We start from the raw sequence: 27,178 nt of genomic DNA on the forward strand, positions 1-27,178 counted from the left end.
TTAATGAGAGATTGTCAAGTCAGTGGCTCTATGTGCTCAACTAACAATTTATTATCTTTATTTTTTAGATTTGGGAATTGGAAATGGCGTGGCAAAAAAGTAAGAAAATGCAATGATAACGGAACTGGAATGACAAGTTGTTATTTTTTACCATACTGATATGTTGCAGTTGAATGAAAATAATTAGTATTTCCATTTCCTATGTAGTAATATTCATTGGAGTCACCCTGGTGAGAAGAAGTTGACAGGTGGATACAATTGGCAACCAAAAACTGCTCCCTCTACCACATGGAACCCTGCCACCATGGTAAGTTTGTTCAGGATAAGTCTTTCTTTACTATAGTATCCAAAGTTCTGATAACAAAAATGTAATTCATTTATCAATATTAATCATACTACTACTTGTTGTGTGTATGTACTGACATGTAAGTGTAACTGATAGATGCATACTACGTGCTAATGTTTTTAAATATATGTAAATTGTAAAGTATTTTGTCTGTCTTTTTCGTTATGTCAGACCCCTGTAAGACTAGCTGTCGCCATTGGCTTTGGCTAATGGATCCTAATAAAATCAAATAGAATAATATGATTTATGAAAGGAAATTACAGTTGAAGTCGGAAGTTTACATACACTTAGGTTGGAGTCATTAAAAGTCGTTTTTCAACCACTCCACACATTTCTTGTTAACAAACTATAGCTTTGGCAAGTCGGTTAGGACATCTACTTTGCATGACACAAGTCATTTTTCCAACAATTGTTTACAGACTGATTATTTCACTTATAATTCACTATCACAATTCCAGTGGGTCAGAAGTTTACATACACTATGTTGACTGTGCCTTTAAACAGCTTGGAAAATTCCAGAAAATGATGTCATGGCTTAAGAAGCTTCTGATAGGCTAATTGACATCATTTGAGTAAATTGGAGGTGTACCTATGGATGTATTTCAAGGCCTACCTTCAAACTCAGTGCCTCTTTGCTTGACATCATGGGAAAATCAAAAGAAATCAGCCAAGACCTCAGAAAAAAATTGTAGAGTCTGGTTCATCCTTGGGAGTAATTTCCAAACGCCTGAAGGTACCACGTTCATCTGTACAAACAATAGTACGCAAGTATAAACCCCATGGGACCACGCAGCCGTCATACCGCTCAGGAAGGAGACGCGTTCTGTCTCCTAGAGATGAACGTACTTTGGTGCGAAAAGTGCAAATCAATCCCAGAACAACAGCAAAGGACCTTATGAAGATGCTGGAGGAAACGGGTACAAAAGTATCTATATCCACAGTAAAACGAGACCTATATCGACATAACCTGAAAGGCCGCTCAGCAAGGAAGAAGCCTCTGCTCCAAAACCGCCATAAAAAAGCCAGACTACAGTTTGCAACTGCACATGGGGACAAAGATCATACCTTTTGGAGAAATGTCCTCTGGTCTGATGAAACAAAAATAGAACTGTTTGGCCATAATGACCATCGTTATGTTTGGAGGAAATAGGGGGTAGCTTGCAAGCCGAAGAACACCATCCCAACCGTGAAGCACGGGGGTGGCAGCATCATGCTGTGGGGGTGCTTTGCTGCAGGAGGGACTGGTGCACTTCACAAAATAGATGGCATCATGAGGAAGGAAAATTATGTGGATATATTGAAGCAACATCTCAAGACATCAGTCAGGAAGTTAAAGCTTGGTCGCAAATGGGTCTTCCAAATGGACAATGATCCCAAGCATACTTCCAAAGTTGTGGCAAAATGGCGTAAGGACAACAAAGTCAAGGTATTGGAGTGGCCATCACAAAGCCCTGACCTCAATCCTATAGAAAATGTGTGGGCAGAACTGAAAAAGCGTGTGCGAGCAAGGAGGCCTACAAACCTGACTCAGTTACACCAGCTCTGTCAGGAGGAATGGGCCAAAATTCACCCAACGTATTGTGGGAAGCTTGTGGAAGGCTACCCGAAACGTTTGACCCAAGTTAAACAATTTAAAGGCAATGCTACCAAATACTAATTGAGTGTATACTAACTTCTGACCCACTGGGATTGTGATGAAAGAAATAAAAGCTGAAATAAATCATTCTCTCTACTATTATTCTGACATTTCACATTCTTAAAAGAAAGTGGTGATCCTAACTGACCTAAGACGGGGAATTTTTACTAGGATTAAATGTCAGGAATTGTGAAAAACTGAGTTTAAATATATTGGGCTACGGTGTATGTAAACTTCTGACTTCAATTGTAGCTATTTCCTCATCTGCGTTGGGAATTGTTTATCCAATGCAAACACTGCTTGGTTTAAGTTCCTGATGCATGCAGATCATATGGACAGAAAGCTCCAACTGCCTTGTGTGTGTGTGTGTGTGTGTGTGTGTGTGTGTGTGTGGTTGTTTTGCTCTGTGTTCACTAAACATTGTTACAATATTTTCTAATCTGTGTCTCATGTCTGTTGCATTGTGTAAATGTTGTCCTGGGGAAAAAAATACAGAAAGGCATGCATTTCCCACAATACGTAAGTCTCAATGGTTGTACCATTTCCTGCTCTTTGACCAAAGCTGGCATGCCTGGTATTAATCCCACACATTCACCCAGCCACGTTTTCTCTGACCTGTGTGGTCTGCACCGTGGGCTTCTTATGACCTGCTGACCTCAATCTAACACAGATACCACAGCATGACCTGTCCTGTCATGACTTTCCTCTCCTCCATATTGTAGCCCTTTGTTCTCCAGAGGCTGGTCTATACTAGGTCTGACAACAACAAGTGTCTGTGGAACAAGTGTCAATGGACAGTCGTTAGACCTACTGTAAAAAACAACGCATCCTTTGTCTTTTTTATTGAACTTCTGGTCACACCTTACTCAGAGCCTGCGTCATGAGGGTCACATACTGCCTGTATAATAATGACATAACTGTTGTGACATGACAGTTATAACATGACATGAGAGCCGTGACAAAATGTAGCCTAATGACTCAAGTGAAGGGTTTCCCAAAAAATTGTGTGTTTAGTGAGTGGGTAGCATTCAGGAAAAAAGTTTCCGCTATTATCAAGTGAACACTTATGGAAATATACCGAAAGACCATGGTATATTTGTCTTGATATGGACGAGTCTGATTTTAAAAGAGAAACTGGGGTATGATCTTAGGTAACTGCATGGTTGATAACTCTCACCTTTTTTTTTTTTTGCTACGTTTTCACCAAATATTACTTTGCCGTAAGGCTTTTCCTCGCTCTCCCCTCGTGGTTGTTTCTTCTGAACAGTGTGCAAAACAGCATGTTGGCTGGGAGCCTATCTAGCACGGTGTCAAAGCTGTCTAGCGAGACATACTCTACCCCGATTTGGGTATCACCCCCTGATTTGTATAAAGTTCATTCTTGCTCAACTCGGATAACGTCAACAGTCAAATTCTAAAATTATTCCACACAGCACCTCCTTTCAATGACCAAATGGAAATCAGTCATTTTTCATTCTAAATAGTATCTGGTGATCCTCCATATTTTCCTATTCAAGCAAATGTCTGCAATGACCTAAATATTGCCTGCTGAGAATGCTTTTATGCAAAGCATTTGTGATCAATGTGAGAAGTTGAAAAAGGCCTTTTGGATGTTCGAAACAAGTGCTGACTATGTAATGACACCAACATTTATGCTTTATGTACGTCAACTTGTTAATTCTGACCCCTTTCCAATGGCTTGATTGCTGATTTTAAAAATGTCCTTCACAAGTGTCCCTTTTCACGCAACTGAATGGCCTGTGATGTTGTAACAAATCGGGGTTTGTTACTTACTACTGTGGGGGCTGTTTGATAGTCTAGCAGTTCCTCTATAAAAGCCCCCCTCTGTCATTTTCAGCAGAGCAGCTCTGCACCTGCAAGTAACAGCTTCTTGCTTCAGGGCTCTCTCTGTGCTTAAGACTCCCACGTAGCTTTTCTGGTTAGCCCTAACATACACTAAGGGGAAACTAGGGGAAATAAGGACAGGCATGCAAAAAATGTCTCCCAGATGTTCCATTAGTCTTGCCAAAGTGGAAGCAGGCAGGCAATGACACTAAAGTGTTGCATGTGAATTGGACAATTGTAGCTTGTCTGAGAGATGAACAAATACAACTTTGTTCAGGTGGGTTGTTTGCACCTGTTATTTTGTAAAAGTGATTCATTAACTAAATAAACATGAATATTAAACTGTCTTTATTTACACTACGTTACAGTGCCTATAGAAAGTTGACACTCCCCTTGGATTTCTTCACATTTTGTGTTACAAAGTGGTATTCAAATTGATTTAATTGTAATTTTTTGTCAACGATCTACACAACACTCTTTTTTAAGGTGAATGAAAAATGTAATACTAATATAACTTCATTGAGAAGTATTCAAACCCATGTTAGAAACACCTTTGGCAGTGATTACATCTGTCTCCTTGGGTAAGTCTCATAAGAGCTTTGCACACCTGTATTGTGCAATATTTGCCCATTATTATTTTTTTTTAAATTCTTCAAGCTCTGTCAAGTTGTTCGGGATCATGGCTAGACAGCAATTTTCAAGTCTTGACATAGATTTTCAAGCAGGAACATTCGCTGTCTTCTTGGTAAGCAGCTCCAGTGTAGATTTTGCTTTGTGTTGTAGGTTATTGTCCTGCTGAAAGGTGAATTCCTCTCCCAGTGACTGGTGTGAAGCAGGTTTTCCTCTAGGATTTTGCCTGTGCTAGCTCCATCCCTTTTCTTTTCATCCTGAAAAACTCCCCAGTCTTTGCCGATGTCAAACATACCCATACCATGATTCAGCCACTACTGTGCTTGAAAGTAAGGAGGCAGTGGCCTCCCGAGTGGCGCAGCGGTCTAAAGCACTGCATCGCGGCGTCACTACAGCCTGGGGTTCGACCGGGAGTCCCATAGGGCCCAGTGTCGTCCGGGTTAGGGGAGGGTTTGGCCGGGGGGGCTTTACTTGGCTCATCGCGCTATAGCCACTCCTTCGGTCGTCAGTTGAAAAGGTGTTTCCTCCGACACATTGGTGCAGCTGGCTTCCGGGTTAAGCGAGCAGGTGTTAAGAAGCGTGGCTTGGCGGGTCATGTTTCGGAGGACGCATGACTCAACCTTCGTCTCTCCCGAGCCCGTTGGGGCAACAAAAAATTAAATAAGGAGGCTGTTACTCAGTGACGTGTTGTTGGAGTTTCCCCAAACATAAGGCTTTTTATTTAGGCCAGAAAGTGTATTCCTTTCCTGTGTTTTTTGCAGTATTACTTTAGTGCCTTGTTACATACATATGCATGTTTTGGAATATTTGTATTCTGTATATTTGTATTCTTTTCACTCTGTCATTTAGGTCATTATTGTGGAGTCATTACAATGTTTTTGATCCAGCCTCAGTTTTCTCCAATCACAGCCATTGAACTCTGTACCTGTTTTAAAATCACCATTGGCCTCATGGTGACATCCCTGAGCAGTTTCCTTCCTATGCTGCATCTCAGTTCAGAAGGACGACTGTATCTTTGTGTCTGGGTGGTTTAATACATAATCCACAGCATAATTATTAACTTGACCATGCTTAAAGATATATTCAATGTCCGATTTGTTATTGCTACCAATCACTGACCTTTGAGGCTTTCGAAAAGCTCCCTGGTCTTTGTAGTTTTAATCTGTGCTTGAAATTCAATACTTGACTATGGGACAGAGGAAGGGTTAGTCATTCAAAAATCATGTCAACCCCTATTATTTCATACAGAGTGAGTCCATATAACTTATGTGGTTTGTTAAGCCAAATTAGACTTTGGAACTAATTTAGGCTCGCATAAACCAAGGGGATGAATACTTATGCACCTATTTTGGTTAGTACATTTTTATGAATTTTTTATACATTTAGAATTTTCTTTTCACTTTGACATTATGGAGTATTTTGTGTAGATCAATGACAAACTACAATTAAATCTATTTCAATCCCACTTCGTAATGCAACAAAATGTGAAAAAAGTTCAAGGGGGTGTAGACTTTATATAGGCACTGCAACTTAGACGCTTTTATCCAAAGAGTCTTTAGTCATGTTATAGGCAGTCAGTTATATGCAGTCAGTTATATGCTAACTTTCTGTAAAAGTGTCCTGGTTCAGTGAGTGATCATCTTTGCTCGTGTCATCTCAGGCACCATCTGTCATGGCCTTCCCTGCAACGACGCCAACGGGAATGATGGCATATGGAATGGTAAGTAGTTGGGGGGGGGTTTATCTTCTTTTCAATCTCATGAAGCCATGCTTCGGAACCCTTTTTATATAATTTATATACAGTACCAGTCAAAAGTTTGGACACCTACTCATTCAAGGGTTTTTCTTAATTTTTTACTATTTTCTACATTGTAGAATAATAGTGAAGACATCAGAACTGTGAAATAACACATATGGAATCATGTAGTAACCAAAAAGGTGTTAATCAAATCAAAATATATTTGAGATTCTTCAAATAGCCACCCTTTGCCTTGATGACAGCTTTGCACACGCTTGGCATTCTCTCAACCAGCTTCACCTGGAATGCTTTTCCAACAGTCTTGAAGGAGTTCCCACATATGCTGAGCACTTGTTGGCTGCTTTTCCTTCACTCTGCCGTCCGACTCATCCCAAACCATCTCAATTGGGTTGAGGTCGGGGGATTGTGGAGGCCAGGTCATCTGATGCAGCACTCCATCACTCTCCTTCTTGGTAAAATAGCCCTTACACAGCCTGGAGGTGTTTTGGGTCATTGTCCTGTTGAAAAACAAATGATAGTCCCACTAAGCCCAAACCAGATGGGATGGCGTATCGCTGCAGAATGCTGTGGTAGCCATGCTGGTTAAGTGTGTCTTGAATTCTAAATAAATCACAGACAGTGTCACCAGCAAAGCACCATAACACCACCTCCTCCATCCTTTACGGTGGGAACCACACATGCGGAGATCATCCGTTCACCCACACCACGTCTCACAAAGACACGGTGGTTGGAACCAAAAATCTCCAATTTGGACTCCAGACCAAAGTACACATTTCCACCGGTCTAATGTCCATTGCTCTTGTTTCTTGGCCCAAGCAGGTCTCTTCTTCTTATTGGTGTCCTTTTAGTAGTGGTTTCTTTGCAGCAATTTGACCATGAAGGCCTGATTCACACAGTCCCCTCTGACCAGTTGATGTTGAGATGTGTCTGTGACTTGAACTCTGTGAAGCATTTATTTGGGCTGCAATTTCTGAGGCTGGTAACTCTACTGAACTTATCATCTGCAGCAGAGGTAAATCTGGGTCTTCCATTCCTGTGGTTGTCCTCATGAGTGCCAGTTTCAGCATAGCGCTTGATGGTTTTTGCGACATCACTTGAAGAAACTTTCAAAGTTCTTGAAATGTTCCGTATTGACTGACCTTCATGTCTTAAAGTAATGATGGACTGTCGTTTCTCTTTGCTTATTTGAGCTGTTCTTGCCATAATATGGACTTGGTCTTTTACCAAATAGGGATATCTTCTGTATAGGGGGGGCTACCTTGTCACAACACAACTGATTGGCTCAAACGCATTACGAAGGAAAGAAATTCCACAAATTAACTTTTAACTGTTAATTGAAATGCATTCCAGGTGACTACCTCATGAAGCTGGTTGAGAGAATGCCAAGAGTTTGCAAAGCTAACAGTTTTTTTAATTATATGAGAAAAAAATATTCAATTTTATTTGGAACTGCAAGCCAGACAAAATTAAAAGGGCATATTTATATAATGAATATGAATTCGGAGGACAGAAATTATTAAATATTAAAGCATTAGACCTATCACTAAAAGCTTCAGTCATACAAAAGTTATACTTAAATCCGAACTGGTTCTCAAGCAAATTAGTAAGATTGTCTCACCCAATGTTCAAGAAAGGCCTTTTTCCCTTTATTCAGATTACAACAACTCATTTGCAGTTATTTGAAAAGGAAATAATCTCCCAAATATCACTATTTCTAAAACAAGCCATAGAAAGTTGGTTGCAATTTCAATTTAATCCTCCAGAAACGACAGAACAAATAATGCAACAAATATTGTGGTTAAATTCAAATATACTAATTGACAAAAAACCTTTATTTTTTGACAGAATGTTTAAAAAAGGTATAATCTTCGTAAATGATATCATCGGTAGGACTGGTGGAGTTATGTCGCACATGCAGCTAACAAAAACATGGAAATGTCTGCTCTACCCAAAATTACAACCAAATAATTGCAGCCTTACCGCAAAAGTGGAAGAGGAAAGTGGAAGGGGGAGAAAGTAAGGAACTTGTCTGTCGGCCTTGCATTAAAGAACATAATTGGTTAAGGAAAACTGTGATAAATAAAAAAGTATATCAGTTTCACTTAAGAACCAAAGGATTGACAGCCGTCCCATATAGATTGCAAAATAGTTGGGAAGAGATCTTTGACGTACCGATCCCATGGCATAGTGTTTATGAACTGACACGCAAAAAACGACACCGGATTCAAAAATTAGAATCTTTCAATTTAAATTATTATATAAAATTCTTGCTACCAATAGAATGTTATTTATATGGGGGATACAATCTTCCCAGCTCTGCAGATTTTGCTGTGAAGAGACAGAATCATTAGATCATTTGTTTTGGTTCTGTCCATTTGTAGCTTGTTTTTGGACACAGGTCCAGGAATGGCTAAAGGATTGCAATATTTACCTGGAGCTAACCTTGCAGATAGCATTACTGGGTGATCTGAAAAGTCATAGTCAATCAATCAATAATATAATAATACTTTTAGCAAAAATGTTTATTTTTAATTCACAATCTGTAGAAGCAATGAGAATAGAAAGGTTCAGAACTTTTGTAAAACATCACAGTACGGTTGAAATATATATGGCAAATAGAAATCCTATATGGATGGTGTTAAGAGATAGATGGGAGGTATTGAATAGAGTTGAAGGATGGGACTAATAACAAATAACAACAAATAATAACAAAGATAGCTAATAATGTAAGCATACTGTGTCCATAATAAGTATATAGGTTGTATGTTGGGAGCTTTTGGGAAAGAGCACAGTTAGAAAGATATGGCATATAGAAGCAAACCAGATGGACATCATGAAAATGATCGGAGAGGTTGAGAGTAGAAGAAGTTCAGGAGCAAAAAAATTATTAGAATTATTGTAAAATGAACTCTGTCCATAAGGTGTAGATAGTAAGTATAGACCGGAAGTAGAGGCCTGGGCATTGTTGTTCACTAATTTACTCCAAGTAGGGAAAGGATGGTGGGGTTGAAAAGTAATAAAGGGGGAGTATGTATATATATATATATATATATATATATATATATATATATATATAAAAAACATGGGGGATTGGAAGTGATGCAGACAATTAACATTGATAGAAGATACAATCTATCTGCAATATTAAGCTGATCCATTCCATAAATAAAAATAAATAAAATTAAAAATTAAAAAAGAGTTTGCAAAGCTGTCATTAAGGCAAAGGTTGGCTATTTGAAGAATCTGAAATATAAAATATATTTTGATTTGTTTAACACTTTTTTGGTTACATGATTCCATATGTGTTATTTCATAGTTTTGATGTCTTAACTATTATTCTACAATGTAGAAAATAGTAAAAATAAAGAAACCCTGGAATGAGTAGGTGTGTCCAAACTTTTGATTGGTACTGTATATCTATATTTAACTTTTATTTTTTACACGTTCTGAGAATGTTGCAACATACTGTAGCTGAGCATTATCAATACCTCTTTCAGGACATTAATTGATGTTGATTACGTCTCTAAGCCTTTGTCAGCAAAAAATTATCATTCCACTTTTACTTTGAACCAATGAAAATTGTTGTTTGCTGGATTTACTTCTGATTCACTCCAGGGGCCCGGGTTCATAAAGCGTCTCATAGTAGGTTCAGTTTAGTCTTTTAGATGGACACGGGGCCTGATCCTATATCAGCATACAGGCCTTATATGAATATAGGCCTTTCCAATGCTAAGGTGTCCATTCCTGTACTTTTAAAGAAGCTATAAGGCCAACTCCTTACAATGATTTAAAATATAAAATTTCACCAGCATAACACTGCAGCAGCACAAGTGTAGGGGTGGCACAATTACCGTATAATCGTGTAACCGACGATTATGGATGAAGACCGTCATGAAAATAAAATAACTGACATAACCGTTTTTTAAATTATTATTTTTGTGGAATGAACAGCCGACTGAAGACTGGACGGACGGGCATTTGTGCGGTCATCCGAAATGTCATTGACCGTGGAATTCCATGACCATCCAAGAGCTTGTGCTGTTTTCAGCAGGTGTGATATTGTGGGGGTTAAAAGAGCTGCTGCTCCTACAGACCAAAGTGCCACTACACTGTGTCCGTCATGATTGATGTACTGTATTCTAACAGGTCCACAATGTGGTTCCTAAAGTCCCATTTGGATATACTTTTAGCTGTTTTCGCTGCATAACATTTAGAAGTTTAGAAGAAGTGACTGCTAAATGCAAACTCCCATTCATATAAGTTGGTGGCATAGCTAGCACTTAGAAATTGGTGGTGGTAGTCAGTTGTTGGTAACTGTAATGCAGTTGATTGGTTAAGATGACATGGACATGTATTGGGGTTGACAACCATACAAGCATTATACTTCGATTTTTACCCCAACATAGGTTATTGTCTATATGTGTATTTCACACTAACTGTAGGCACATTTTGCTTGGGGGGGGGGGGCAATGAGGAGATTCGGGATCTTTCCCCCACAGGATCTTTCCCCCACGCTTTTCCATTGTTTTGGTCGAGTTCGATTGACCTCTTTACTGCATGTATACCATAGAAATAGAATGAATAGAACGGGCGTCCCCATTCAAGTCAATGATGACATAATGGCTGGACTGGCGGCCATAGGAGAAAATCAGGAAGTGTACCCATCAATATGTGCTGTGATTTGTTGATTCAACTCAAATGACATTACAAAAAATATATTCCATTGCATGAGCCACATCAGTTAAGATCATTTGAATGAATATTCTACATTACCATGGAAATTATTGCACCACAATACCAGGCAGCCATTGCGAGTGTACCCATGAGTTTACCAGTCAAATTGCCCGGGCTAGAGGTTCCAAGCCCGTTCTATTCATTCTTTCTATGGGGAATACCTTGTGTTTTTAATCAGTGTTTGGCTTTTGAAACATGTGACACTAGAACCAATTTGTGACAGTGTATTGCACAGTATAGTGTAGACTATGTTCTCGTTAATTTCTACATCCACAGACGAGCCAAAAGGTCCATGACGAATCAAATGGGAAAAGTGACAGAAATGTCTTGTAATGATTGACGATGCCAAGCGCTACTCATACTCTCAAAATGCATCACAAGATGGGCGGATTCAGCTGTAGCGGTTAACTTTTACTGCCCAGTGCTCGTCTCATTACGGAGCTGCTGTATATTTGAACTATAGTTAATTAGTAACCAGAGTTAAATCAGCTGAGGACAACTTGAACAATGATTTGTTCTGTTCAAATTACACTGCGCTTGAGACTGAGACATCGTACTACTACGTAACCCGTCATGTGTCACTGAAATAACACGAGCAGTTATGTCAGAATGATTGCCATTTCTTCAGCAGGATGCCGTTTTTAATTTTGTTTGCTTGTTTATCTTCCTTCAGCCTCCCCAGATGGGTTCCATGGCCATGATGAACCAGCCCACCATGATGTACAGCCAACCGGTCATGAGGCCGGCCAACCCCTTTGGCCAGGCCCCAGCAGCACAGGTACTGGTGCTCTCCATTCTACTCCCTTCCCCAGTAGCTTTCATCTGAACGGATGCCAAGGAGTAGGGTGAAGTTGCTCCCTAGACACTGATCTCGGGTCAGTTTAGAATTTCCCCCACTAATGGTTATGGTTGGGATTGGGTGAGGGGAAGCTGTTCCTAGATCTGTACCTAGGGGAAATTTCACCCTAGAGCGGATCCCAACTCTTCCTGCTTTCGGAGGAGAGGAGCCTGGCTAAATTGTCCACGTCCTCAAACTAGTATTTATCAGAATAGGATAAATTCCAATTAAATTCTGCAAGTTTATTTCAGTTGATTTCCAAAATTTGAATTGAGCCCTGCTATCTGTCTGATTCTGTTGCCAAATGTAACTTTAACTCCCACTGAGGTGGTCTGCCTGTTGTCTGTATGGAAAAAATCTGTCTGCAGGAAGCATTGTCCAGCCCCACAACCCATTCACCATAAAAGTGGTATTGGAATACACACATGGGTATTCCATATATCACTGTTAAATGGTGTAATGTGGCAAGTAACCTAAGGAATTCTATTCCGGAGGGCAATAGGAATTCTGTGCTTTGGGACTTCTATTCAGAATGCGCTTCCACATTCACCCTCGTGCCATTTCAGCAATGTTATGAAAATGTATGCATGCACTCACTACTGTAAGTCGCTATGGACAAGGGCATCTGCGAAATGACTAAAATGTAAATGTAAAAATGTAGTTGCTGGCATGTCAACAGTCTTTAGAATGGGATATGTACACCCTCATTTCTTCAGCAGGTTGTAAATCAGAATGGTAGCAACCTGGAGAATATATCTTGTGAGCAGGGTTTCTTTTTTGACACGATACTCTGATCTGCTGTCCTCATGTCAAGAGCTGTAAGGTCCACCTCCAGGCAGCTACACTCCGGACCTGACCCTCCGAACCTGACCCTGTTCTCTCCATTCTACTCCCTTTAAATCTCTAGCTAGGTTTTCCCCTCTTTAGCTGTTGCTCGATTTCTCCTCACCCTGTCATTCTCTCTGAACTAGCCCTCGGCAGCTTCTAGTCCATCCAGTCAGAGTCCTCTCAGAGCGCCAGGAAAGGACCCCTTTGCACAGCTCTCTCTCAAGGATTTCTTGTAGAACATCTTTAGGTACATGTCCTGTGTGTGCACGTCTCTGTGTGTGCGCTGCATGCTCATATCTGCAAACTTCTGCTCCGCTTGCCGTGTACACAGTGGGTTTTGTTGATTTATGTGTGCTTCAACGCCTAACATTGGCTCAGTCAATCCCTTCATAATCACTCAACCACCTGTAAGATTCCTTGCATGTCTGCACAGAAGTCTGACCTAGACTGCGAAATGACACTTTTCAAAAAGTACATTGGTCCATGTGACATTTTGACAGCGTAATAAAAGTAGTGCTGTTATTAAACCATATCTCACTTGATAAACCTTTTAAAACACAGCCCCATTGGTTTGCATCAAATATCAAACCAACATTTGCATATATTATCTTGTGGAAGTTTATTGTTAAATGCCACCACGTATTTGAGTAATATAGTTTATTTTTGATAATTCTATGACAAAGGGGAAATAAAACATGGTTAAGAGAGGACTTCAGCCCTATATGTTTGTTTATCATGCTGGAATTGACTTTTTTTATTTATTTGTTTGCTGTTATCTTCAATGCATACATCACATTTGCATCGAATGAAATCTAAATGAGGCCAGAATTCAATACATTTTTCTGCACTGAATTTTCAGGTGGGTGTGGGTGTGGGTGTGTGTGTGTGTGTGTGTGTGTGTGTGTGTGTGTGTTGGATTTGGCCAGCAGTATGTCCTGGATGGAGGGCATTTTGGATTAAAGAATTGTCAGTCCTGTTGTATGCTGGAGGACCGCTCAACTGGTCATGACACGGGACTGGCGATTCCTGAATCAAAGTGTCAATGCCCTCCATCAAACACACAGTGTGAAAAAAAACACAAATTATTTTTTGATTGTATTCTGGCCTATGTTTATTGTGAAGAAGTATGGTTTGTTTTCAAGGAAAACAAGGAGTGTCAACCTTGTTTGGCATAATTATTTTCTAATACAAATGCTGTGAATGATAACCCCTCTTAAAAAGTGAATGCATTCAACATGGCCTGTACCTTTCTCTCTGCAGATGCAGTTCATGTAACCTGAAAGGGAGGCTTTTGTCCTCCGAAGACGAACCATGAAGCAGCTAAACTTTCACTTTCAAGTAAAAATCGAGTTAGCTGTTTTTACTCATCGTCCAGAATATCAGCCCAAATAAGGAAGGACTTGTGAAGGAATTAAGGGGGGGAAGCCATGTCCAAGTGGCGTCAAGTATAGGACACGGATCTCATTTTGTAATTTGTCTTACGAGGAAAAACTGTGTGCGCTGCCGTTCTAACCCCTCTACAGGGATCACTCATCCCATTTGTCTTCTGTAAAAGATAAACATGGGTTTGGTAAGGGAGATAATTTGACTTTGCTGTTATGTATAAAGAAAATAGTGGGAATCACACACAGCTTGATGTTCTCTTGGGGTGAGGACGTGGGTTCAGGTGGGACGAGTGGAAGAATTGCTTGATCCGATCATCAATCGTGCATTATCTAATTTAACCATCATTGATTAGTAACGCTAACTTCTGTTTATACCATGATTTCAATATTTTTTCTTTAAAAAAAGTTTTTACGTTTGCGGCAGACATTCCTTGTGTATTGTTAGTATTTATTTATGATTACCCACGGAGGAAATGAAAAAGAAAAACGAATGACATTGAACTCTTCGTTGTGGGAGGTATTCAGGTCTATACATGGGTATGATTGATTGTATAATTGGAGTTTGAGAGTGACAGAGTAAAAAATAGTTAATATAAAGATTAAAAAATGTAACTGACTGTCAACAGACAGTTTAGCTCTAATCACTGAACCGGCATAATGTCAAGCAAAGTTCTTTGTGGCTCAAAGTCACAACCCTCTGTGTAAGGGGTGATATGGAAGTCAAACAAGGGTAATAATTCAATACAGTCAATTCTGTGAGCTATGGTCTTTTTTTTGGTGAACATTTTCACGCACTAGCAAAGCACTACATTTGTGATTTGGCGGCATTGCATTGGGATGGATCTGCATTTATGCTTTACGCTTGGCATGTCGTTTATTATACATGGAAAAATTCTATGGCTGCCTTTCCAACCTGAATGTGCAGAGTGTCCTTCAGGCTCGGACCATCTTTACATAGACCAGCATTGGGGTTGGGGGAAAGAGGGAGCTGATCTTCACAGAGGGCAGGGGAAAAGTTGTGGTTGTGTCACTGGTGGGTCAGCTCTCTGTGTAAGTGGCAGACCTGGGTTTAAATACTATTGGACATCTTTTAAATACTTTGTTTGCTTTAGCCTGTCTAGAGTGCCAGATGGGCTGGGTTAGCAGTTTTGGGACAATTCTATTGGTCCATTAAGCCAGACAAGCTCAATCAAGCACAGATAGTGTGAAATTATTTAGTATTTGATCCCATGTCTGGTAAGTGGGCAAAAGGGTCCAGTTAAGCAGGGGGAAATGGAGCACTGTTGATCGGTGCTTTGTGTGTGTATATAGAAGAGAGCCCATCCCATGATGGAAAGGATATGTGTAGGATGGTCAGAACCTGAAGGTTATTCTATTCATCAAATATTTGCTGCATTGTCCCTGCAGATTATATTTTTGTTTATATTAAATATATAAATAAATGTATGTATGCAGACTTTGGTTGATTTTCCAATAAAGTGCAGCTTCCACAAAGTGTTTTGCCCCATTATCTTGAGTTTGTGTGTATGTGAATGGATGATGGATAATAATGAATAAGTATATAATATTATATCCGCGATCGATAAAAGACAGTACTGCGCAGCCGTCTTCATCGACCTGGCCAAGGCTTTCGACTCTTGTCAACCACCGCATTCTTATTGGCAGACTAAATAGCCTTGGTTTCTCTAATGACTGCCTCGCCTGGTTCACCAACTACTTCTCAGATAGATTTCAATGTGTCAAATCGGAGGGCCTGTTGTCTGGACCTCTGGCTGTCTCTATGGGGGTGCCACAGGGTTCAATTCTCGGGCCGACTCTATTCTCTGTGTATATCAATGATGTTGCTCTTGCTGCTGGTGGCGCTCGGATCCACCTCTATGCGGACAACACCATTTTGTATACATCTGGCCCTTCATTGGACACTGTTAACAAACCTCCAAACGAGCTTCAACGCCATACAACACTCCTTCCGTAGCCTCCAACTGATCAATGCATGCTCTTCAACCAAACGCTGCTTGCACCCGCCCACCCGACTAGAATCACTACTCTCGGCGGGTCTGACTTGGAATATGTGGACAACTACAAATACCTAGGTGTCTGGTTAGACTGTAAACTCTCCTTCCAGACTCACATTAAGCATCTCCAATCAAAAGTTAGATCTAGAATCGGCTTCCTATTTCGCAACAAAGCCTCCTTCACTCATGCTGCCAAACATGCCCTCGTAAAACTGACTATCCTACCGATCCTTGACTTCGGCGATGTCATGCACAAAATAGCCTCCAACACACTACTCAGCAAATTGGATGTAGTCTATCACAGTGCCATCCGTTTTGTCACCAAAGCCCCATATACTACCCACCATTGTGACCTGTACGCTGTTGTTGGCTGGCCCTCACTACATATTTGTCGCCAAACCCACTGGCTCCAGGTCATCTATAAATCACTGCTAGGCAAATCCCCATCTTATCTTAGCTCATTGGTCACCATAGCAACACCCACCCGTAGTATGCGCTCCAGCAGGTATATCTCACTGGTCATCCCCAAAGCCAACCCCTCCTTTGGCCATTCCTTCCAGTTCTCTGCTGCCAATGACTGGACGAACTGCCAAAATCTCTGAAGCTGGAGACTCTTATCTCCCTCACTAACTTTAAGCGTCAGTTGTCAGAGCAGCTTACCGATCACTGCATCTGTACACAGCCATTCTGAAATTAGCCCACCCAACTACCTCATCCCCATATTGTTATTTATTTTGCTAATTTGCACCCCAATATCTCTATTTGCACATCATCTTTTGCACATCTATCATTCCAGTGTTAATTACGAAATTGTAACTATTTTTGCACTATGGCCTATTTATTTATTGCCTTACCTCCATAACTTACTACATTCACACACACTGTATATATATATATTTTCTGTTGTATTTTTGACTTTATGTTTTGTTTTACCCCATATGTAACTCTGTTGTTTTTATCGCACTGCTTTGCTTTATCTTGGCCAGGTCGCAGTTGTAAATGAGAACTTGTTCTCAACTGGCTTACCTGGTTAAATAAAGGTGAAATAAAAAAGTATTGAGTGCCCAAATGAGGTAGATGGGTTTTATATTTGGTGAAGAGGGATATTAATACATCCCTCTAATTCCACCAGGTTATAACCAGGGCTGATTTAACCCTGTGAAGCATAATATTTGTTAAGAAAACATTCCCGGACCCTTGCTTTGTAGTTTAATGGGAGGCCAATGCTAGATTTACAAAAGTGTGTGAATGCATGCTTGGGCCTGGCTTCTTGAACCTCTTGTGGCTAGTTCTCAGGAGCCTGGAGCATCCCTGGGGCTGAGGAGGAGCCTTCGGAGCCAGGGGTCTCGGATGGGGAAGGGCCCACCACACTCTGCTTCAGAGGTCCCAGGTGCATGTATCCCTGCTGGACAGCACAGAGAGGGGGAAGGGAGACAAAGGGAGAAGTAGTCTCATATAAGAGATGCATCCTGTTTGCCTGAGATTTCCCATCGCAACAAGGAAAGAGATTGTTACTCTCAGATCGCTACTCTGTCTCGATTGCGTCCACTGCCAAATGGAAGTGGCACAGAGGCAATCCCTAAGGCTCTCTCTCTCCACCCACCCCTCTCCCTCCGTCCCTCTCCCTTCACTCTCCAAAGCCTCTGTCCCTGGGACTTTTTGTGGGGGGAGGATTCAATAAAGAGCTGAATGTCTGATTCAGTACCTTCTGAGTCTAAAATGAATGGCATATTTGTCAAAGGATAGCCAAGTTCTATGTCACTTACATTACTTTGTTTTAGCACCTTACTGAAATAATGTTCTCTTCAATACTGTGGGTAGATGAAATTCCCAAATGAAGTGTTATCACAAGTGAATCAGGTGGGCTTATAGCTGGGATTTAGCAGCATGCGTAAGGAACACCCAACCCAAGCCACAAAGTGCTGTAATATTTAGTTACAAACTTTAGCTTGTGCTGCCCCTCAGCTGAGGCTGACCTATATATCCATAGACAGATGACACTGGAGGCTGCCAGCACAGCTTTATCTTTCTATTGGACTTTGGCTTCTAAGAAAATGGAGGAAAAGCAAGTAGAGGAAACCACATGATTATTGAGATACGCCCATGGACATCTAGAGATCAATTATATTTCGACTCCAGCTGAAGTGTTGAATACGAGAATGGCCTGAGGTGGCCCCAACGGGTCTTGCCTGCAGGTGGGTCTGGCTGCCATACAGTAGCACACTGACGTCCTCTGTTGGCCTGTGGGCTGCAGCTGCTGCTCCTTTCATCCCACTCCAGCTCTTTGGCCTGCTTCTGAGCCTGCTATGCTTCCGTTGCTGGGTGGAGGGGAGATACGGGGCTGTTGCTCACCCTGTCTGGTGGGAACCATGAAAATCATTAGAAGGGGGGAAGGGGTTCAAATTACAACAGTCATTGACTGAAAAATAAAAGCACGTACAGTACCCATCATGGAGACAATCGGGTTAGGGGCGAAAATAATTAGAAGCTCAGTAAATGAAAGCACCACATTCCAAGACAGGAACGTACTAGTGGTAGCCATTGTTTTTATCTTGAGTTGAGCTGTGTTGCCAAATAGTCTTGGGAAGGGGGGTGTGACTCAGTGGCTTCCCGTGCCACTGAGTCACATCCCAGTGGCACACTGGTGCCCACTTATGGTCAGATTGGTTAGTAAAGCAATCATCATAGGAAAGTTCCCCTCAATACAGTGGGAGCAACAGTTGCACAGACAAACTCCAAAAGTGACAAGGAATCACTACTTGTGGTCTTCCCTGCTTCTAGTCAAGGAGCAACACTACTGGACAAATGTCATCACTTTTAGCAACAACAAAAAAATATTGATAATTTCAATTGGAAAGACATCCTAAATCTAGCCGAGCTATCGTTGCAGTGCCATCCCATTGGTTTGCCTGCTAAACAGTTGAAGATGGCTTTGTTTAGTATATTTACTATGTTTTGTTAACTTGTAATAATTTGTATTTAATCATTATATTGTAAGTTGTACTTTTAATTCAGCTTTTTGCTGCTATTTGTACAAGGATTTGTCAAAAAATAAAAAAAACATTCTCATCACCTGATGGTGGGCCACGGAGAGCGTTCCTCTTCATGATGGTCTCCTGTTCTGAGGAGTCAGAGGGTACCAGTCCTTCCGCTTGAGTCAGGAAGACATTTCTGTGGACAGAACAGCAGAGAGATAAGTGAGACCACAGGTGGAAAGCAAGGAGAGCGCTGTCTTACCACAGGTGAGTGGATGAGTAGAATAGCATCGCATAGAATTGATTGCCTGGTCCCAGATCTGTTTGTGCTGTCTTGCCAAAAAAAGGCATGACAACGACCACAAACTGATCTGGGACAAGGCTTTCCAGTTTCGTTCTAATGTTACATGTCATGTCACACAATGAGACAGTCAGTGAAACGATAGCGATAGTAGCCTATTATTTAATGCTGCTAATACATCAGGACAAATGGCCATCTATCTGAATGTGGGTGAAGAGTTGTGTTGAAGGGACCTAGAGATTTGCAGGTTATCCAGGCAATGCTCAAACAGTTGACTCGTGCTGAAGGTTCTCCTCCTCCAGTTGTTGGACGGCCATTTCGATAATGGATACCTCGCTCGTGTAAATGGCAAGCTGTTGGGTATTCCAGAAAACAGGATTATTAAATTAGCTAGCTAACTTTGATAAACAGCCACATGTAACTGTTGATTTTCTGGTTGATTAAGAAATCTTGTATATTTGTTGTTGCTATTCAGTTAATGATACCTTAATTTAAATCTACAGTTGAAGTCGGAAGTTTACATACACTTAGGTTGGAGTCATTAAAACTCGTTTTTCAACAACTCCACACATTTCTTGTTAACAAACTATAGTTTTGGCAAGTTGGTTAGGACATCTACTTTGTGCATGACACAAGTAATTTTTCCAACAATTGTTTACAGACAGATTATTTCACTTATAATTCACTGTATCACAAATCCAGTGGGTCAGAAGTTTACATACACTAAGTTGACTGTGCCTTTAAACAGCTTGGAAAATTCCAGAAAATGATGTCATGGCTTCTGATAGGCTAATTGACATTATTTGAGTAAATTGGAGGTGTACCTGTGGATGTATTTCAAGGCCTACCTTCAAACTCAGTGTCTCTTTGCTTGACATCATGGGAAAATCAAAAGAAATCAGCCAAGACCTCAGAAAAAAAATTGTAGACCTCTACAAGTCTGGTTCATCCTTGGGAGCAATTTCCAAACGCCTGAAGGTATCACGTTCATCTGTACAAACAATAGTACGCAAGTATAAACACCATGGGACCACGCAGCCATCATACTCACCTGAGTGGCGCAGTGGTCTAAGGCACTGCATCGCAGTGCTAACTGTGCCACTAGAGATCCTGGTTCGCATCCAGGCTCTGTCGCAGCCGGCCGCGACCGGGAGACTCATGGGCGGCGCACAATTGGCCCAGCGTCGTCCAGGGTAGGGGAGGGAATGGCCGGCAGGGATGTAGCTCAGTTGATAGAGCATGGCGTTTGCAACGCCAGGGTTGTGGGTTCGATTCCCACGGGGGGCCAGTATAAAATAAAATATATATGTATTCACTAACTGTAAGTCGCTCTGGATAAGAGCGTCTGCTAAATGACTAAAATGTAAATGTAATACTGCTCAGGAAGGAGACGCGTTCTGTCTCCTAGAGATGAACGTACTTTGGTGTGAAAAATGCAAATCAATCCCAGATTAACAGCAAAGGACCTTGTGAAGATGCTGGATGAAACAAGTACAAAAGTATCTATATCCACAGTAAAACAAGTCCTATATCGACGTAACCTGAAAGGCCGCTCAGCAAGGAAGAAGCCACGGCTCCAAAACCACCATAAAAAAGCCAGACTACGGTTTGCAACTGCACACAAAGATCGTACCTTTTGGAGAAATGTCCTCTGGTCTGATGAAACAAAAATAGAACTGTTTGGCCATAATGACCATCGTTATGTTTGGAGGAAAACGGGGAGCCTTGCAAGCCGAAGAACACCATCCCAACCGTGAAGCACGGGGGTGGCAGCATCATGCTGTGGGGGTGCTTTGCTGCAGGAGGGACTGGTGCACTTCACAAAATAGATGTCATCATGAGGAAGGAAAATTATGTGGATATATTGAAGCAACATCTCAAGACATCAGTCAGGAAGTTAAAGCTTGGTCGCAAATGGGTCTTCCAAATGGACAATGACCCCAAGCATACTTCCAACGTTGTGGCAAAATGGCTTAAGGACAACAAAGTCAAGGTATTGGAGTGGCCATCACAAAGCCCTGACCTCAATCCTATAGAACATTTGTGGGAAGAACTGAAAATGCGTGTGCGAGCAAGGAGGCCTACAAACCTGACTCAGTTACACCAGCTCTGTCAGGAGGAATGGGCCAGAATTCACCCAACTTATTGTGGGAAGCTTGTGGAAGGCTACCCGAAACGTTTGACCCAAGTTAAACAATTTAAAGGCAATGCTACCAAATACTAATTGAGTGTATACTAACTTCTGACCCACTGGGATTGTGATGAAAGAAATAAAAGCTGAAATAAATCATTCTCTCTACTGTTATTCTGACATTTCACATTCTTAAAATAAAGTGGTGATCCTAACTGACCTAAGACAGGGCATTTTTACTAGGATTAAATGTCAGGAATTGTGAAAATCTGAGTTTAAATGTATTTGGCTACGGTGTATGTAAACTTCTGACTTCAACTGTATATTTATCAAAAACATAAAGTTATTTTGGACAGGTAGCTGGCTAACTCATTAATCCATCTTTCTGGAACAGCCCCCTGGAGGAAGAGGATGTGTTTTCTGGTAATGTGTGGTAATGTTATTCACCAGTCCTGATTAATCTCCTATTTGCCTGGTATACTGTGTAACAATAGGGTCACACAAGTGGTACTGTTTGGTACTTACCTTAAAAAATTAAATAATAATAATTGGTACCTTGTTATTATGGTAGGTAATGATTGGTATTTTATGCTTTTCTTTAGAACAAACCATGATTAGTACCAGATAAACCGAACTGTAAAATAAAGCGAACCTAATGTGCTGTTTATTTTATTCAAGCACACATACACCATACTTAATAATATAATAATATGCCATTTAGCAGACGCTTTTATCCAAAGCGACTTACAGTCATGTGTGCATACATTTTTACGTATGGGTGGTCCCGGGGATCGAACCCACTACCCTGGCGTTACAAGCGCCATGCTCTACCAATTGAGTTACAGAGGACCACATACTTATAATATAACGTGCCATATCTCTCTCTTCAGCCACTCATTCTCTTACTGCTGTTGGCTGTGCTTGTCAAGGTGTTTGATGGCCCTCTGAGGAAAAACAGTGTTATCATCAAAACTAAAGAAATCTGTGTTCTGCTGATGTGCCAGCTGTTTCTTGTGAGATCTACTGTTTTCTTGTCAATTTCATTGAAAGTCACGTCAAGAGAGCACTGAATATTGTCTGTAGAAATAAGAGACACAGTCAGGAAAAGCTGTAAGGGCATCTGTCTCTCTGTCTGCCCATCAGCCCTGGAAGAAGGGATATTGTAAATTAATTTACTTTTGTTTTTGTAAACATGATTTCTTTGATTAAATTAATCCTAGGTTCAATCTCATGTTCGCAAAGAAAAGTTTATTCCCAAACCTATTTACCAGTTTCAAATGAATAGGGGAGCAGGGGTCTAAATAGGAGTTGACTTCCCAGAAAACATGGGCCTGGTTTTCCATCCCATATAAAAACCCAGTCTGTGAGTGCATGTACCTGCCATCTCCTGAAAACCCCTCTGCATCTGAGCCGGCTCAAATTCCAGGTGCTGAATCTGCCGCTGATGCTCTTGGCTTCCGACCATCTTATACTCCAGCCAGATGTGCCTCTTAGCCTGCAAGACGAGCGCTTCCTCCTCTAGACCAGTGGTTCCCAACCAGGGGTACTAGGATCCCTGGGGGTACTCGGCCCATCCACAGGGAGTACACAGGGAGACTCATGAGACCATAGGCCTACTGGTAAAATGCACATGAGGGGGTACATCAGGGGTACTCCAGGCAGAGCAAAATTCAGTTGGTGGTACAGTAACAGAAAAAGGTTGGGAACCACTGCTCTTCAGCACACAGCTCTTTCACATGCACAGGGACAAACAATTTACATATTCATTTTGTAACATTCATGTTACATTAATATTGCATATTCATTACACATTATTGGGAAATGTAATATTCTAGGTAGGGAGCAACGGTGGATGTCTGTTGGCAAGGTTAGGGATACTCACACACCATGTTTTTATACTTACATATTTGATAAACAGTACCAGTCAAAAGTTTGGACACACTTACTCATTCAAGGGTTTTTCTTTATTTGTACTGTTTTCTGCATTGTAGAATAATAGTGAAGAAATCAAAACTATGAAATAACACTTGGAATCATGTAGTAACCAAAAAAGTGTGGCTAATGTACAAATTATTTGTCCTCCAACCTTCCGCTCAAGAAAAAATCTGCTTGCGGCTGACTAATTGATGATCCCTGCTCTAGGGCATGTGCTTATTGGGCCATTATAGTTAGGCCTTGTCCAGAAGAAACCCTAACCCCTCCTCCTTAGGCACTTGTGTAGATCTGAAACAACTTGATAGGTGTAAGCAATAGGGTGAATGCACTTTGAAGTAAATCTCAGCTCTGTTAAAAGTACATTCAAGAAAAACTTTCATTGATCATAGTGATCAGGAGTATCATTAAAACAGGTTAATATGCCCCACCAAGATTAGACAACTATGCAGAAAAACCTTCAATTGTTGAATTAAGTAAATCAAATCAATGATGAGAATAGTCAAATTAACAGATAACTGACACAGACATGGTGGCGTAGCAGGAATATCTGAATGCTGTGAACCAAGAGATTGTGAGTTCACATCCCAGGTGAAGACATGTTGAATAATAATCACTGTATAAATTAACATGCACAATGTAGTCAAAGTGTGCCATTCTCATCGACGGGGCTGTAGTGGAACAGGTTGAGAGCTTCAAGTTCCTTGGTGTCCACATCACCAACGAACTATCATGGTCCAAACACACCAAGACAGTCGTGAAGAGGGCACAACAAAGCCTATTCCCCCTCAGGAGACTGAAAGGATTTGGCATGGGTCCTCAGATCCTCAAAAAATTATACAGCTGCACCATCGAGAGCATCCTGACTGGTTGCATCACCGCCTGGTATGGCAACTGCTTGGCCTACGAACGCAAGGCACTACAGAGGGTAGTGCGTACGGCCCAGTACATCACTGGGGCCAAGCTTCCTGCCATCCAGGACCTCTATACCAGGCGGTGTCAGAGGAAAGCCCTCAAAATTGTCAAAGACTCCAGCCACCCTAGTCATAGACTGTTCTCTCTGCTACCGCACGGCAAGCGGTACCGGAGTGCCAAGTCTAGGTCCAAAAGACTTCTCAACAGCTTCTACCCCCAAGCCATAAGACTCCTGAACAGCTAATCATGGCTACCCGGACTATTTGCACTGCCCCCCCACCCCAACCTTTTACGCTGCTGCTACTCTGTTAATTATTTATGCATAGTCACTTTAACTCTGCCCACATGTCCATATTACTTCAACTACCTCAACTAGCCGGTGCCCCCGCACATTGACTCTGCACCGGTACCACCCTGTATATATAGCCTCCCTACTGTTATTTTATTTTACTTCTGCTCTTTTTTCTCAACACTTTTTTTGTTGTTGTTTTATTTTTACTTTTTTGTTAAAAATAAATGCACTGTTGGTTAAGGGCTGTAAGTAAGCATTTCACTGTAATGTCTGCACCTGTTGTATTCGGCGCATGTGGCCAATACAATTTAATTTGATTTGATATATAAGTTGAAAGCACTGTGTGTGAGTATCCCTTGCCAACTGACAAAAAGTTCTCTCCCTAGGACTATTAGCTGGGAGAGCAGCGCATGACATTTGGATAAAGTATAAAGGCAAGGTGTATGTATGTATTCCGTTATTTCTCCCTCTAAAAACTGTACATACCCATGCACACACACGCTAACGCAATCCCACCCATACTTAATAAATTAGTTTAAACTAATTGAAACAGTCACAAAACCAATAGAACAGCGAAGTCAGCATTCATATTATTATGTACATCATCAACACATCTTTCTTTGAGTAGCGAGGCAGGACATGTCTACATCTAACGAAATCTTTCATGCTGTCAGTCTCGACTCGGCGTCTGAGCCTCGTGCTTGGGTTTGGACATAATCCATCTCCTCGGGACCACTCAAGAAGTTGTTCTCACGGTGCAACGCAGTTGTCTTGTCTTGGGTAAGTGTTATCTGCCTTTTTCTGAATGTAAATTTAAAACAATGTTTATCTTTCTCTATGTATTGCGTGCGATGATGACAGTCATGTTTTAATAAGGCTATTTCTGAATACTGTTGGATAACTAACGCTATATTTAGCCATAAAACAATCAATTGCGGGAAATGTTACATATTGTAAATCAACTGGCGCACCGGGAAATGTTACATATTGTAAATCAACTGGCGCACTTGATTTATGCCGTGTGATTTTTGTTTCCTGGATTCAATGAAACTTGCAAACTGATAATTTTGCCATTTCCCCATTGTTACGTAAATTCAATTGAAGTTCCAACTCAACTTTATCTCTCTCAGCAGCCTCTGCTAAACAGAATCAGATCAGTGAAAAATTATGTGTAGGCCCTATCTCTATAAAAAATATCAGATGACAACATTAAAATGATATGAGGACATACATTTTGGGAAGCATTATTTTTCATGCATGTTCATGCTTTGTTGAAAGGGCAGTTAAAAATTAATCCAAGGTCGTATTAGGTCCAATGGCAATGGTGTGTGTGTGTGTGAATTTGCCCCTAGACCCTGATCTGGGGTCAGTTTTGAATTCCCTCCACTAATGGTTAGGGTTAGGGTTGGGGGAGGAGAAGCTGATTCTAGATCTGTACCTAGGGGAAACTTCACCCAACTTCCATTGGTCTCAATTGAAAATATTTGTGCCAGGAGTCTTGGATGCTGCATGCACCACACCCAAGTCAACCTCTAAATTGGTGAACTCTGAGGAGTGAGCAAGCACAGGGCAGATGTGCTTAAACAGGCTACAATCATTAGATGTTTGACCCACAACCATACACTGTAAACAAATACCAAAAATGGTACACTCCATTGCCATTGTTATTATGTACTCTGCAAACCTGGGGCTTAACTTAACATTGACTTCACATATTTTCCTTCGACCACACAGTCCCAGATCATTGGTACTCTGTTGTAACATGCAAGCATTCCTTTTGGTGCTCTAAGCGTTTCCTTCAAGACAACTCACCAGGTGTGTAAAGGAGAGGGGTGGGGGGGATACCTAGTCGGTTGCACAACTGAAAACATTCAATTGAAATGTGTCTTCCGCGTTTAAGCCAACCCTCTGAATCAGAGAAGTGCAGAGGGCTACCTTAATCAACATCATCAGGGAGTAGTTGTGGGGGTTAACTGCCTTGCTCAAGGGCAGAACGGGTGATTTTTCCACCTTGCTGGCTCAGGGTTTCAAACAGGCAACCTCTTGGTTACTGTCCCAACACTCTAACCACTAGGCTACCTGCCACCCCAAGTGTACTGCACTCTGATTATGGAACTTAGTTAGTAGGTGCATACATTAGGCGTCTGTTTTTATTTCAGTCTCATGCATTTCATCCGGTGACAAAGAACGAATAGAAGTATTTTACTGTAGCTCCATTAGCCATTTTGGTTTAACTTATTTTACGATACATTCGGTACAACATTGAATGACACATGGACTACTACAAGTAATGTATGGGGCCATATTGCTTATCACTGCCATAGTTGTCTTGGTTCAATCTTCCATTCTCTGAGAAGGAAGTGCTACTGCTGCAAATAAGGAAATGCAGTCTAATCTGATTGTGTACATAGCATAGCAACCAGTCATCTTTGTGAAAACAGGATTTTTAGCGTTCTTTGAAGTTAATGATGTGCTCTGCTTATCGCCCTGGTAATGGTGAAGAGGATTGGTAATCCCCTAGTACCTCAAGCTTTGCCAGGCACATTGATTGGGTTTCCTTTGACTACACAGTCCCAGATCATTGGTAATCTGTTGTAACATTCAAGAATTCATTTT

The 27,178-nt window shown here is 41.1% G+C and overlaps 2 protein-coding genes across 10 annotated transcripts in view; both read left to right on the forward strand.

The window, feature by feature from the left end:
- Positions 1 to 15,495, forward strand: part of LOC121579243 (phosphatidylinositol-binding clathrin assembly protein) — a 70,808-nt gene extending 55,313 nt beyond the window's left edge. For 3 of the 7 annotated variants that reach the window (XM_041893655.2, XM_041893656.2, XM_041893657.2), the window contains exons 16-22: positions 69 to 99; positions 208 to 307; positions 2,478 to 2,501; positions 6,118 to 6,177; positions 11,624 to 11,728; positions 12,760 to 12,863; positions 13,877 to 15,495. In XM_041893655.2, the coding sequence (XP_041749589.1) occupies positions 69 to 99; positions 208 to 307; positions 2,478 to 2,501; positions 6,118 to 6,177; positions 11,624 to 11,728; positions 12,760 to 12,852 (413 nt within the window). In that variant the 3' untranslated portion in view covers positions 12,853 to 12,863; positions 13,877 to 15,495. The remainder of the gene's footprint in view (positions 1 to 68; positions 100 to 207; positions 308 to 2,477; positions 2,502 to 6,117; positions 6,178 to 11,623; positions 11,729 to 12,759; positions 12,864 to 13,876) is intronic. The other 4 variants (XM_041893658.2, XM_041893659.2, XM_041893660.2 and 1 more) reach the window with 2 other exon arrangements.
- A 9,678-nt stretch (positions 15,496 to 25,173) lies between these two features.
- Positions 25,174 to 27,178, forward strand: part of sytl2a (synaptotagmin-like 2a) — a 55,615-nt gene continuing 53,610 nt past the window's right edge. Inside the window, exon 1 of one of the 3 annotated variants that reach the window (XM_041893665.2) lies at positions 25,174 to 25,342. The gene's annotated coding sequence lies outside the window, so the exon portion shown is untranslated. The remainder of the gene's footprint in view (positions 25,343 to 27,178) is intronic. The other 2 variants (XM_041893666.2, XM_041893667.2) reach the window with 2 other exon arrangements.

This window comes from Coregonus clupeaformis, chromosome 13, assembly GCF_020615455.1.
Source record: "Coregonus clupeaformis isolate EN_2021a chromosome 13, ASM2061545v1, whole genome shotgun sequence".
Lineage (NCBI taxonomy): Eukaryota > Metazoa > Chordata > Actinopteri > Salmoniformes > Salmonidae > Coregonus > Coregonus clupeaformis.